Source organism: Hoplias malabaricus, chromosome 1 (assembly GCF_029633855.1).
Source record: "Hoplias malabaricus isolate fHopMal1 chromosome 1, fHopMal1.hap1, whole genome shotgun sequence".
Lineage (NCBI taxonomy): Eukaryota > Metazoa > Chordata > Actinopteri > Characiformes > Erythrinidae > Hoplias > Hoplias malabaricus.
The window spans coordinates 56,973,237-56,987,153 of NC_089800.1; the positions used below are offsets into that span (position 1 = coordinate 56,973,237).

General features: G+C 40.9%; 1 protein-coding gene across 2 annotated transcripts in view; it reads right to left on the bottom strand.

Moving 5' to 3' along the window:
* Positions 1 to 11,799: 11,799 nt before the first annotated feature.
* Positions 11,800 to 13,917, bottom strand: part of cdin1 (CDAN1 interacting nuclease 1) — a 64,509-nt gene continuing 62,391 nt past the window's right edge. For both annotated transcript variants that reach the window (XM_066680141.1, XM_066680142.1), the window contains one exon: positions 11,800 to 13,735. In XM_066680141.1, the coding sequence (XP_066536238.1) occupies positions 13,600 to 13,735 (136 nt within the window). In that variant the 3' untranslated portion in view covers positions 11,800 to 13,599. The remainder of the gene's footprint in view (positions 13,736 to 13,917) is intronic.

Consider the following 13,917-nt stretch of genomic DNA (forward strand, 5'->3'; position numbering starts at 1 on the left):
TTTTGTTAGATTCCTGTGTGCTCAAGTGTACACTTTAAAAAAAATCAACACATTATTTATTTATTTATTTATTTATTTATTTTATTATTGTTGTTGGGAATTGGAACGATTTTTTTTACATGTACAATATTTCCTCTCCAAAATGTAAAGTCCTTACTAGGAATTTAAAGTCCTTTAAACTTCATATTCATCTTGTGAAATGGTGATATGTAACTTAGGGTTAAATGAGCACAGAGTTGTGTGTTCAATATTTTTAGAATGATTTTCACTCCTCTTCAACAAAGGGGAGGGAAGATAGAGGATAGAGAATGAAGAGTATGTGGCCCAGCGCGTGGAATAGGTAGAAAAGGGTGAAAAGTTGATTAAGGTGTGTGTGTGTGAGAGAGAGAGAGAGAGAGAGAGAGAGAGAGAGAGAGTCGAGTGTAAAGGATAGAGAGGAGAGTGTGTAAATGTGGAGAGTGAAGAGTATAACGCGCTCTGCTGCGCCCCCTGCTGACACTGCAGTTCCCCGCCTGTAAACACAGCTCTGCACACTCTCCCTCACTTCTGTAAATAGAGTCCGTTTGAGTGTAAATATGAGCTCTGCGCTCGAGCTGCTCGGTATAAAACACCTCAGCTCTGTCACATTACTTTTACTTCATTTCATTTTTAATGGAGAACAGAGGAGTGCGCGTGCGGGTCACTGCGATTATTACAATATTTTTGTTTTATACGTTACAGCAACTCCTGTTATTACTGTTGATATGATTACAATTATTTATCGTTACTGATAATACATTATTGACACGATTTTTAAAAATATTCTTAATATATTCCTAACCGATTATAATAAAAGTAATATGACAATAAATCATAACGACATAAAATACAGTTTTCAGCACCTATTAAAATCAAAATAACAACAACAATAATAATACTAATTATTATTATTATTATTATTATTACTGTTTTGTTGTTGCTGCGGGGCAAGTTCATTTTCTTTTTCTTCTCGTTTTAAAAGTGCTTTTTAAAATCTGTTTTCAACTGTTCAACTCTCGACTATTTACAGTCAATTACCTAAATAACACCAAATTATTTCAATTACAGTAAAATATACAGATAGAGCCAATTTAATCCCAGAATCCATTAAGATCGTGCGGGCGGAAATATTCAGGTATTTGTCATTTGTATTTAGTGAATGGTATGTAGTCAGGTTAAGGACGAGGTCGGTTGTGTGCCGCGGTGATGACGAATGTGTTATCTGTTAGTTGCAGTATTTATAAATGTACTGATTTAGGTTTAAATAGGGAATATGTGTCTAATGTTTGTAAATAAAGACTACAGTGGTTTAAATGTGTAGTACTCTAGCTGTAACTGAAGGGTACAGTGGTTAAATTTAAGGGAAGTGAAATGATCCTGCTTTAAAACGCAGCCAGTGTTATGTGCTGTGGAATTTAGCTACAATCCGGTAAAAACTTTAAAACACTCCAGTTCCACATTTATCTTGTGTTTATTTACAGGCTGAATATTAATTCACATATTTACAGCTCCTTCGATCAGAGATAAACAGGCGATGAAGAGTGTTTTAGCAGTTTTAAAGGCATCGTTAAAAGTGGACTACAGCAGGGCGCGCGCTGTTCTTCTGGGCAGGGAATGATCAGATGGAGGAGAGAGGAACGGACGCACTACAGAGAGGAGGAGGAAAGAGATGGAGTTTTAATATTAATAGTGTTTTTCTCTAGCTTTTCCTCTTTTCTCTGGTGGAGACAGAAGACTAGATTTTCCTGCCTCTCTCTCTCTCTCTCACACACACACACACACACACACACACTAGTGGTGTGTGTGTGTGTAGATGCGCTGTGACAGGGATGATGGATGATCCGCGCGGCTAAACAACTCCACCCCTTCATCTCCTCTCTGTCACAGCTACTTGGGGCCACTGCTGCTGGAATAAAACGCGCAATACCCCCCCCCCCCCCAAACACACACACACACTTTCCTCTATAACCCCCCTTCCCAATCACCCCCACCACGGCCCCCCAAACCACATTACACGTCCACAATAAAGCAGCGAGAACGAGAGCAGCCGCGCGCACAAAGGCAACATGTTAATAAACCCTTAACCCTGAGTAATATCTGATGCGCGCGAGACGCGGACCTGAGTGAAGCCCGTGCGCGAGGCTAGCTCTTTCTCTCTCTCTAATGAGAGCCGCTTTAATCACAGATCTCCACTCTGTCTAATCTCTGTCTCGCGCGCACACACACACACACACACATTAAACTCGCTGATCCTGTTTTTTTTTTTTTTTGTTTAAACAGGCGCCTCAAGAGCGTCCCAAACTTTTATTATGCTTCCGTTTCCGTTACGTGCGTTTTACCCCTTACCGGAACATTTCTCCTTTATTTTCAATACAATTTCATTTATTCACCAGTTTGCTCATTTCATTCTGTCTTATTCTTTCTACCTTGCTTTTTTCCTTTTCTTCCTGTGCTCTTTCCTTTTTAGTTCGTTTGTGATTGTTGTCTGTGACTCTTATTCTTAAGCTGCTACATCTGGCGCTGGTCTGTGTTGTAAACTTTAGTGAATATGCTTTTTATTGTATTCACGCAGACACATGGTTCTTTCCTGTTTTTTTTTTTTTTTTTTTTTTTTTAAGGATCCATTTCAGCACTTTCTCTTGAGGTGTGCGTGTGTGTGTGTGTGTCAGTGTTATGTATGTGAGGGGGCTCCTCGGAGAAAAGGCCACATTTCGGTGATCATTTATCACTGTCAGCCACATAATGATCCTCCCTGCACCCCCCCCTATTGATGAGGATAATTACATTAGCTCCCAGTGACTGATCAATAAAGCGCGGGGAAAATGCTTTATTATAACCCACCTAAAGGCCCTGGGACTCGGGGTCCGCTCCTCTCTTCCTCCCCCAGCTTTCTTTTGTTTTTCCTTCCATCACAGCACGGACACAACGGCGAAACGGAACACTTTCAGGAGTTTTACTAAAGAATAAAGCTAGCCCTCTCTCTCTCTCTCTCTCTCTCTCTCTCTCCTGCATCAGACAACCCCACAGCACCGCATTCACACCATCACAGCCCCACAGCGAGAAAAACACACTCCGCTCTGTTCACATTCACACTTTCCTTTTTCAACTTCCCTGTTTCTCGCGCTGAGTTCGAAAAACAAACCTCTCTCTATATATATATCAGAATACAGGAATAAATGCATACAGAAAATATAAGAATACAGGAATACAGACTACAAGTATGAATAAGTAAATCCAGGAATATAAGAAAATAATACAGGAATAAGAAACACAGGACCGTTTGAAAACAAACATTATACGCACTGTTATACAGTGTACAGGTCTACATTAGAAAAGACCCGAGAAATACAGAATTATAAAACATCACAGTAGCCTACAATAAGAAAGAGGAATTACAGAATGACAGTAGTGTGGTGTTGGGCAGATCAGATTTTGTAAATCCGCAAAACAACACTTTTTATAACGAGGCCCCACACTGATGCTCGTGTTTGTTTTAATAGTCAACAACGTATTCCCTGCAGTGAGTTGGTGGTGAGGGAACGCTCTCCCTCTCTCTCTCTCCTCCAAGTCCTATTCTCCGCTCTGTTCAGTGCCATCTTCCATCTCCCGACCCCTGCATTTTATTGTCACTGATAAAAAGCATCTACATATTAATTATTTAAAGCAGAAAAAGTCATATCCTTAGTTTGTTTATACACGTGTGAGGTTTGATTTTCTAAAAGAACACATCCTCTGGGAACATATTTGCTCATATTTGGCATTTTGCTCATAATAGTAGTTATGATAATAATAACAACAATAATAATAATAATTATTATTATTTTTATTATTATTATTTTTTATTATTATTATTATTATTATTATTATTATTGCACACATCTGGGAAAACTGGAAATCAAATGTTAAATATAAAATGTGTCTTAAACCCCAGCACACGCCACACGTTCTATTTTTAAAAATAGTTATTACATAAAAATATAAATTTTATATATATTTATATATATATATAATTAAAAATCACATACATTTTATACGATTATATATATATATATATATATAGTTTACAACTTATGTGATTTTTAATTATATAATAATAATAATAATAATAATAATAATAATAATAATAATAATAATAATCTATTACTATCATTATTATTACCCGTAAAAGTAGAAGATTAATTATAATACAGCAGTAGTCTTAATAGCTTGGGTTTTTTTTTTTTTTTTTACATATTTGTCGTTGTGTTTATCAAAAATACAAAAAAATACGAAGGGACGGGTCCTAAACGGAGTCAGACTTCTTCCTGTGTCCTGAGTCAACACAGACCCTCTCCTCAACTCTTCCCTCTCTTTTTCGCACGAGCTCGTCTCATTTTTCCTCATTTCTCTCGGTGATGAAGAGTACGCACTGGGTGCAGGCGCCTCGCGGAGGACTGGGGGTCAGAGACACAGATTCAGAGCGGTCAGGACAGAGAAAACAGAGCGGGGCCATTTGCCTTAAAAAGAGCTGAAGAGCAATCGAGTAAAATGGCTGTGAGTTTTAGTCAAGCCTCAGGGATGCTGAGCTTTTATTCCGCCATCAGTTGAGATTTAATTAGGAAGCCCGAGGCACGCGGAGCTGATATTTCCTCATTAGACTTCCGTGCTAATGTCCAGCTCAGAATAACCGTCAGGCGCTCGAGCGCCAAGAACAGACTCACGAGCACCGGTCACTGGCTTTCACTGACCACGCGTATTCAACCACATTTACACAAACCGGACAATATACATGTGGAAAAATAATACACATTTCACACATTCTTTTATTAATAAATACATACTGAGGATATTTTGGGAGAGAGACGGGATAGTGATACATTTATGCTGAAGTGTAAATAAAAGACAGTACTGACCATGGGGGGGGGGGGGGGGGAGGAGGGAGGGAGAGAGAGAGAGAGAGAGAGATTCTCCTCCTGTGTTAAAGCAGAACGTGAGTTGTAGTATCGTCCTGGCGCCCCCTGCTGGTCAGCTGCGTTGAACCTGAAGAAACTCCGACCTGAAGACGCAGAGCGGGGGTTTCTCCGGGCTTTTCTCCCCACGCAAACAAGACCCTGCGCCAAGTCTCATCATCATCACTCCATCATCACCAAAGCTGAGAAAGCCTAATGAAACAGCTCACGTGGCCTCAGCTCTAAACAACAGAGACGCATCTATCACAACTATCACAATCATTGTCTCCACAACACCGTTCCTCTCTCGCTGTATATCCGGGGTTTCTGCGGGTGACCTGCTCATTCAAAACAGTATTACAACACCCAATGCCTAGTTAGTGCTAATGTTATACTGACCGAAAAATTAAATCCACTGGAATCCATTTTGTGTAACCAAACTGCAAAAGAGTCCCCGCTCTTAAAACCCTGACCCTGTGTGTCCTGTCAGACTACACATTCCTGGGCAAATGTCTGGGCACCGCTCGTGAAATTACTTCATTATTATTATTATTATTATTATTATTATTATTATTACTATTAGTTTAAAAAATACTGAATTAGGTCGTATCTTCTTCCCAATTTCAATTACAATTAGAAAGATTATTTTCTACATTTCACATTCGGGATGAAAAAAAGGCAGATAACGAGGCCCCAGAATCACATTTGATTTAATTTTATATGTTTAATAAAATGTCAAAAATACAATTGTGTTCCTGCAGAGGATGTGTGAAATACTTCCTGATACAGAAAATAAGCACAGAGTCAGACATAACACGAGCGGAGGTGTGCGCACGTGAGCACGCGCCTGTGATCCGCGCAGCTGAACCCCCCGCAGCAGCTGCTGTTAAAGGTGAATGAACGCAATGATCAATGATATCGATAATAACTGCCAGTCAGTCCGTGTACGTGCACGTCTCATGCTCGCGCTGCCTTGTGCCGGACGCTCGCGCGAAAGGCTGGTAGTGGGCACTCACGGAGAAGAACCGCGAGCCGCCGCTGCTGTTTGCTCGGGTCTCATAACCGAACACGCGCTCATTTCCCCGCCACGTGTACATTAGGATCAGTGGCTGTTACTCTCAGAGAGGACAGTTCAAGCACTGCTTATTATTCAGTAATAAACACAAACAAACAAACTAAGGACAAAGGAATAGTTCAAAAACAAATCATAAACAAGTAGTAAATAAAAACAACAACAATAATGCTGCTAGTAAGGATCACGAAGTCTAGGGGAAAAAATAAAACAAATAATCGCCATCATTATTAATATAATAATAATAACAATAATAATAATAATAAATAAATATAATAATAACGCTCATGATATTAAAGCACAAACCGGTGTCCGGAGTGTGATGAAGCTGTGAAGTGTGTGTGTTGTGGGAATGAGAGCTGATAGTCACTGCCAGGAGCTTCAGACGGTAAACAGTGTAAACGCAGATTACAGCAGATTAGCTGCGAGGCTCTTTGATGTGAGCGCTGTTCTGGAGACTCAGTGAAAGGAGAAAAGCGGTTAAAGAGGCAGAAAATGTAAGCTCTCCGGCTTTAGAGCCCACAACCACATTTAAGCCACATTTGCAGACAAATCTGCTCAAATTAGGAATAGCCACTTGGAGAACAATCCTTATGATACTCAACCTGAGAGACAGAGCACTCCATCACTGGTGTTTAAATTAAAATTTCATCTTCATCTCTTCCGCTCCTCCACTTCAGGGCCATGGTTCAATTACATTTTGTGAATTTTTAAACAATATTTTTATATAAACCCCAGTTTGTTTACAATAAAATAAACAGATAACTAAAGCAATTATCTGCATATTTGTTTGCTATAAAACATACATAACTGTTAATATAATACGTTATATTTTCCAGCATCTCAGTTTAACCGTTTCCTAACCTCTCTTTGAGGAAGCTGCCTCCCACCGGAGTGTTTCATAAATCTATGAAATGAAGGTGTAAATATAAAATCAAACCAATCAAGAGATTAACTACATTTTAAAGACAAGAGAACCTTGCTGATTTTACAGCATTAATGTTTTATTTGGGTTCATTGTAATATTTTATCAATAGTGTTTTATAAGAGGATTGCAAACTTGCTTAAAGACCGTTGTACAGTTTATATGTTGTTCAGATCTCCCTCAATACATTTAAAACATACATGAAAAGAGGCTGTTTATAACTTTGATTAAACATCTTCCGCATGAGTGAAGGCTTATGTATAGAAATATGTATATGAATATTTGCCTTCCATTCACCATGCATTTTGTGACGTGAGCATTAGTGAGAGATAGAGAGAGAGAGAAGATACATGGGTCTGAGAGGAGCTCTGCACCCCCTCAAGCCTTCAGTGTGACAGTAGAGCTCACAGTGGGCTTGTGTGTGAGTGTGTGTATCCAGCTGAAGGAGGACACAGATAGTGCGGACCCTGTTAGCAGTTGGAAGCCCTGGTGCTGAAAACCAATAGCTGGTGTCAAGAGGTTTTTTAGCCTATCCAGGCAGCTAGGGGCAATAAATAGCAACAAGAGATGTCCAAACTATGACATAAGGCAGTGTGCTCCGGCCACCAGCGAGGATCAAACCCAGAGTGAGGCTTTCTGCTGAAACAGAAAATCACAAATTCAACAGCTGCTTTCTCAACACTCTGCATTTCACAGAGTCATTAACAGTCAGATAAGCTTAGTTTAACTAATAACGCTGCATATCTTATCTCTGCCTCGGCCGATAGCTTCGAGAAAATTGACGTTAACCCAATAGAGAGTCTAATGTTAAAACGAGGGTGTGTATGTATGCGCTGTGTTGGTGGGAGTGGGGGCTGTCATATACTGACACACCTGGAGACAGGAAAACGTTGTAAAGTGAGGTGATTCCATGCAAAATCTTAATTATACCTTTCTGCTTATTGTGTTAATATAATGACAGGAAATATGGGCACTGATTATGCCTCGCAGGTCATTCACAGACCTCAGTGTATAGATCTAAACATCTGAAGCCTGTTTGTTCACAGTGGGCTTTTTATTTATTAATTTAATATTGATTCATTTAAGATTTAAATAATCATTGTCAAATACATATCAATTTGTGTAGCGTGTCACTTACCAGAGGACATTCCCCGTCTGTATTTACAATGAGGGGAAAAAAAGAAAAACAATTTCAGAAATATATTTTAAAAAAATGGTGATATTCACTGTGGTGTTTTAATAAATAAAAGCTAAATTGAAAAAGCACAAGACCTTCCTGCTAAAAAACAAAGGCGCTTTTGTCGATGGCAGTAACTGTGGAAATTAACCAGATGTTTTGCATCAGCTCACCACTGATGGTGCTATAATGCATTAAGAAAAAAATGGCCCATAATCACAGAGAGAGAGGAGTCTTCAGCACCATCGCTGCTAAGCAGACAGTCAAGGCCACGGAAGGGTTCAGTGCTATAAGCAGGAGTTGGCAGAATTTGATTAAATGAATGGGTAGCTAGGTATAGTTCAGGTTTCAGATATAATGAGCTATTAAAAATGTAGCGCTAAAAGTAAACAAGTGCTCACGTTAATTTGTTAGGAGCAGACAATGCTTCCAGCAAAACACTTAATTGCTCACTAGAGCACAACCCAACAAAATGCTCATGAAGGGTGGGCAGGGGGTGTGTGGGTGAACACCACCAGCACCTCGCCCACCCCCACTTCAACCACTCATGCAAGCAGAGTCTCCTCCCCTGGCCACAATTGTAGACCCTCATAAAAATATTATGTTGCCACTGGCAACAATTTAATAAAATAACCAATCACATGTGCCTTTTCAAACGTTTCCAAGATCAGTCCGTCTCTAACGGGACGTTGTCTCATCTCTGTGTTAAGAGTTCTCAACACGATTTATTGCACGGTGATAAATGATCATTGGGCTTGTTTTGGCAATAGTGGAGGATACTTATGAATGACCGTCTGAAGCAGCCTGCAGGGTTGGGCTCCACTATCAGCAGGATTGGTAGCTCTGATTGTGTTTAGAAAGCTGGGGTCCAGTGTGCAAAGATATACACACACACACACATGCAGGACATCACTATGGACCAAGAACATTTGTTTCACAATAACAAGGCAGTGACAGCTCTCATCAGGAGATCTCACTCACAATTGTGAACTTGTGGGCAGAGTGCTCTGCAGTTTGTTTTTCCTGTATCAAATGATCCCTCAGTTCTCCCTCCAACTGTACAATCACATTTTCCTAGCTCATATTTTTAATCACACATCATCCAGAATCTCCCTGCCGTCCCCTGCTCACTGAGAAGAGAAACTGCACGCTGAACCTGGTCTGAATATGGAAGCAGGCACCACATGGATCTAGGTGCACGCTGTCAGCTTCCAAACACCACACCATGGTTTGACCTTTAAGAGAGAGGGCAGCACCGTGACCTCGGCAGAAAAGCGCCTTTTCACTCCTCGCGCACCCCTCCTCGCTTCCACCAAAGAGCCCTCCACAAGGCTGAATCAAAAGCCCCTTTATTTGAAGTTTTCCTTCGTGTCTCGAGCTTTTACAGTAAAACGTGAACAAATCAAATCAGACAAGGCAATATAACAACTGTACTTAAGACGGAGGTCAGAGAACACAGTGGCCTTTAGCTGAGCATAAAGACGTATCATGTCTCCTGTCTCACAGGGAGACATCCAAAGACTAAATACTTCTTGGTTGCTGATATATTTATTTACTCATGTTATATATGATACTGAATTACGACATTTCTGCAGGTATAACATGGCTGCTCCAACACGTCACCCTACGTTTAATATATAAATAAAGAACGTAGGTTTCAAGTTCCTAAAAATATATTTTATTACATTATACTCTCATTCATTACTAAACCACCAGAATAAAATGTCAGATAAAATGTAAAATAAATTTGGCGTTAGGGTTAAGTTTCCAGTGAGCCATATGTCCTCCAAGGTCAAGTCTGGTGCTTGGACTTACGTTTATTTATCCATGTACTCCATGTGTTTTATGATGTGTCAAGTTATACTTTTTCTAATGTAAGCTCTTTGAGGGTGTTGTAACATGTGGGCCAGGGTTAGCGGATCAACAGATAGCATGTGTCTTTTAAAGTTTTCTTGACTGTTTATTTTGCAATCTCTGGCATATAAATTAGCTATACGGTATAAATCTAAAATAAAACATGCAAAATGATTTGCCGTGCCTCTGCTTTTTGTCAGTTGGAGCCAGTCAGAACAATTCAATACCTCACTTAGCAAGCACTGGCGTTTGCAGCTTTCAACACTCTACACAGAATCTTTGCAGGATGTAATCTGGGGTTCCACAAACTGGGAATCAATCCCACAGAAGCAAGCTAGAGTTACAGGGAGGGACTGTAAAGATACTTTAACCTCCTCGTGTTGCAAGATCAAATATGTGAACATACCAATGACAGCAAATTACTGAGTGCTTACGAGTGAACTACGCTGTCGCTCTTCTGCCTTAACTCTACAATTCATCTTGAATTATTAAAATGATACTGGACATCCTCATATAATAATACAATTAACAAGCTCACAGTACGGTTAGTGAAGTGTAAACACACACATACGAAACATAACGATCAATTCTTAACGACACAAACTCAGCACTGAAATATAAACGTTACCTGGTGTGAACTTTGCCCAGCTTTTTTTAAACGGATGGTGTTATATCTCGCCATTGTCTGCAGCACTGGAAACAGATCACAGAATTATGGCTAATTGTTACTAAAGAATGTTAGGTCATACTTCTTTAGCCTGTGTGCGAGCAGCACAGTGGATCAGAGCTAAATCTATAGCCGCACATGATCGCACACCTGCTGTGGCACTGAAAGATAGATATGTTAATGGTGGAGTGCACACAGCTGTGAGCAGACTGCTTACAAGCTCGGCCAAAGTTAAACATCAGCTGAAATGCCGTTTCGTGCCTACACATATCCATTCCGATTGTAATAACATTCTGAAAGTATTCTCACCGAAGGGATGTCTACACCCCACCAAAGCCCTCTCTTTCTTTTTTTATGTTAAGCTTCACCTACTTTTGCTGTATTTTCACTTTCCAAAAGTGGAACATTTGTAAAATTGAGGAATGAAAAGATCCTCCTGAGCACTATAAAACAGTAGAAGTTTTAGGACGTAGATGGAGAGTATTTTTTTTACGCTATTGTCAGGAGAATGACTTAATTCAGCCGACAGAGTGAAATGTATGATTTATGCTTGGCATTTGACAGATGTAGTTTTGGAAAAACAAGTCCAAATCTGTGTTCTTCTCATGGATCATGAGCCAGTTTTAATGTGTAAACAAATAAAAGGGGAAAAAAAGGGAAGGGTGGTGTCTTTGTCTCTACAGGCTTCTAGAACATGTTTCTCATCGAGCCCGGGGCCGGTCTGTTGGTCCTCCCTCGAACAGTCTCTGTGCTTGCCCGGTCAGTAATGTGAAGAGCATGCTGAGCACTGTTGCAGCCCATTATATGAGCCTCCCTCCCACATTAATAAGCACAATTCTCTGTGGATGGCCATTCTTTGGCATATTGTCAGGGTAGGCGTATAAGTGTCTGCTGCTAGGGGATGCATAGCTGAGGTAAGAATGCACTGCAGAAATGGAGGACTGAGTACAGATTAACTTTTCAGAGCAGCAGCATCTACTCAAAAACCTTAAGCCTTCATCTGAGCAACACAGTCAATGCTGACCTTCTGCAAAGTCCTGTAACAGGTCACATCAGTAGTAGAACAGATGAAGAACAGTCCAGCCATTTAAAAGTTTTTTATTGAACATGGCAAAATGATGTACACACATATTCCATACTTGGTAAAAAACTGTGGCTTTGTTTGACACCGCGATTTGGAGCAGCCTCTACTTGTGGAGCACTTTAACATGAAGAGCTACATAATAAGAACAAAATTATTATGGGGGGGGGGGGGGCGACAAAACAAAACAAAGCAAAAGAAAAAAAAATGTACAGAAGGCAGGAGAATCGTTAATGGAAACCTTTGCAACTGCAACGGAAATCTCAGAAGCTTCATCTTGTACTGTTCTTTGTAGAGACACTAAAAAAAAGCAGTATTTGATTTGCATTGTGTGCAGAAACTAATTTATAGAGGTTGACCCCAGCTCCTCTTTTGTGCAACAGCCATCTTGAAAAACAATGGCAGGAAGGCATGAAACATGAGAGGAACTGAATCTGCTGTTTACCATTTTTTTCTCCTTCTTTATTCTACATTGCATTTCTTCTCCAGTTAAAAAGCTTGTTTTTGTGTCCGAGAGGAGCTGTAAAGTGATGTCTAAGCATTCCATGGCTGCGCAATAAGACTCCGTTAACAGGACGCTGGGGGGCCGTTGTTTTGTACCGTTTGGAGAAATGGGCCCGACAGAGGAAATCATGGCCGCCCTGTGACCCTTCTCTGACCCATGGTCCTCAAGGCCTGAATAGGGTGGGGGCTGCTTTAGGGTTAGAGGTTTAAGGGTAACAAATCATGCAACACTTTACTGCTATTTAAAAGTGGAGCGCCCAGGCCCACGCGGTCCAGAGGAGTGCTGCACGGTCTGGAGGGTGGATGGGAGAGAGGGGTCAGGGATGGGTAAAGCTCCACTGCAGTCCGCCCTGAGAGGAGCAGGTCAGAGCAGGTCTGGGCCCGATTAACGCAGAGCAGAGGGAGAGAGGGGGAAGCTCTTGATCTCCCTCATATCTCACCACGGTACTCCAGCGCCGAGGGCCTGCACTCGTCTTTCATCCAGACAGCACGCAGAAGGAGGCTCCAGGAACGTCAACCTTTGTGCCCTTCAGTGTGGGGGGATTAGGAACGGGCGTTTTTTTTTTTAACTTCAACCATATACAGTAACTTTTACAATTTTTAATTCTTTGCTGAGACCTTTGCTATTATCTTAAAAATATGTAAACTTCATACCAATTTCAAAATGTCTAAAATGGTCCTTGTGTTAATGGGTAATCTATTAAAGGCACATGTTCCACATAAATATAAACGCTTATCTAAACCTGTAGACATTCTTTTATAATTGCTCATATGCTAATTATATTATGGGGGCGGGGCAGCCTGTATTACATAAGAGTGTACAATGACATCAAAAATTAGCTCAGGACAAAAATACTTTTATTTATCATGTCTTTCGCTTTAAGGCATCATCATAAAAAACTACTGGGAGCATTCGCGTGAAACATTCTAAATCAAAAATAATGGATGGAACGCTGAGTAAACAAAGTTCCAAACAAGCCACACCCTAGAGAGAAAGGGCTATGCATGAGAGCTGATAAGAGTGATGACCTCCCTGCTGGCCTCAGGAGAGAGTGTAAGGGTCAAAGTAACACAGGAGAGGGCAGTGATAAGAGCCACTACCTGCTCTGCCCTCCCCTCCTCCTTCAGGCAGGCTCCTGCTGGGCCCATGCTGCACAGGCTCAGTCCAGGGAGAGTCCAGGCCTTCTAGCATGAGTTTACACAAAGGTATTATCCTGATCCTGATCCCTGAGAGTTCAGTTGAAGTTCAGGGCAGATGTTTGCCAGTAGCTTCGCACAGCGGGAAGCCTAAATTGCTTCCGGATTCACGTCTCCACCGACAAATGCCCTCATTGCTCTCCCTTCCTCAGCCGCGGTATCACCATCAGCTAGCGTCAGCACTGGCCTGACCCATGGCACAGAGTTACGATGTCCGAGGGGAAGCAGTCTTTGAGTAGAATCCCTCTGTCTCGCTGGCAGTCCAGTTCTGCTATGAAACCATACCAGTAGATGACCAGACCAGGGCCAAACCTGCAAACAAGGATTACTGTTTAGAATGACCGTTAGCGTTTCACAATCAGTATTCACAATGGTGATCGTGCCAAGGTCAAGTGGAATTTCTTCGCTAGTTTTGTTAAATGTGGAAAAAGTGCATACGACAGGAGGTGGAGAAAAAACTGCACAGGACACTTGCTTTTGATCCACCCCTTTAG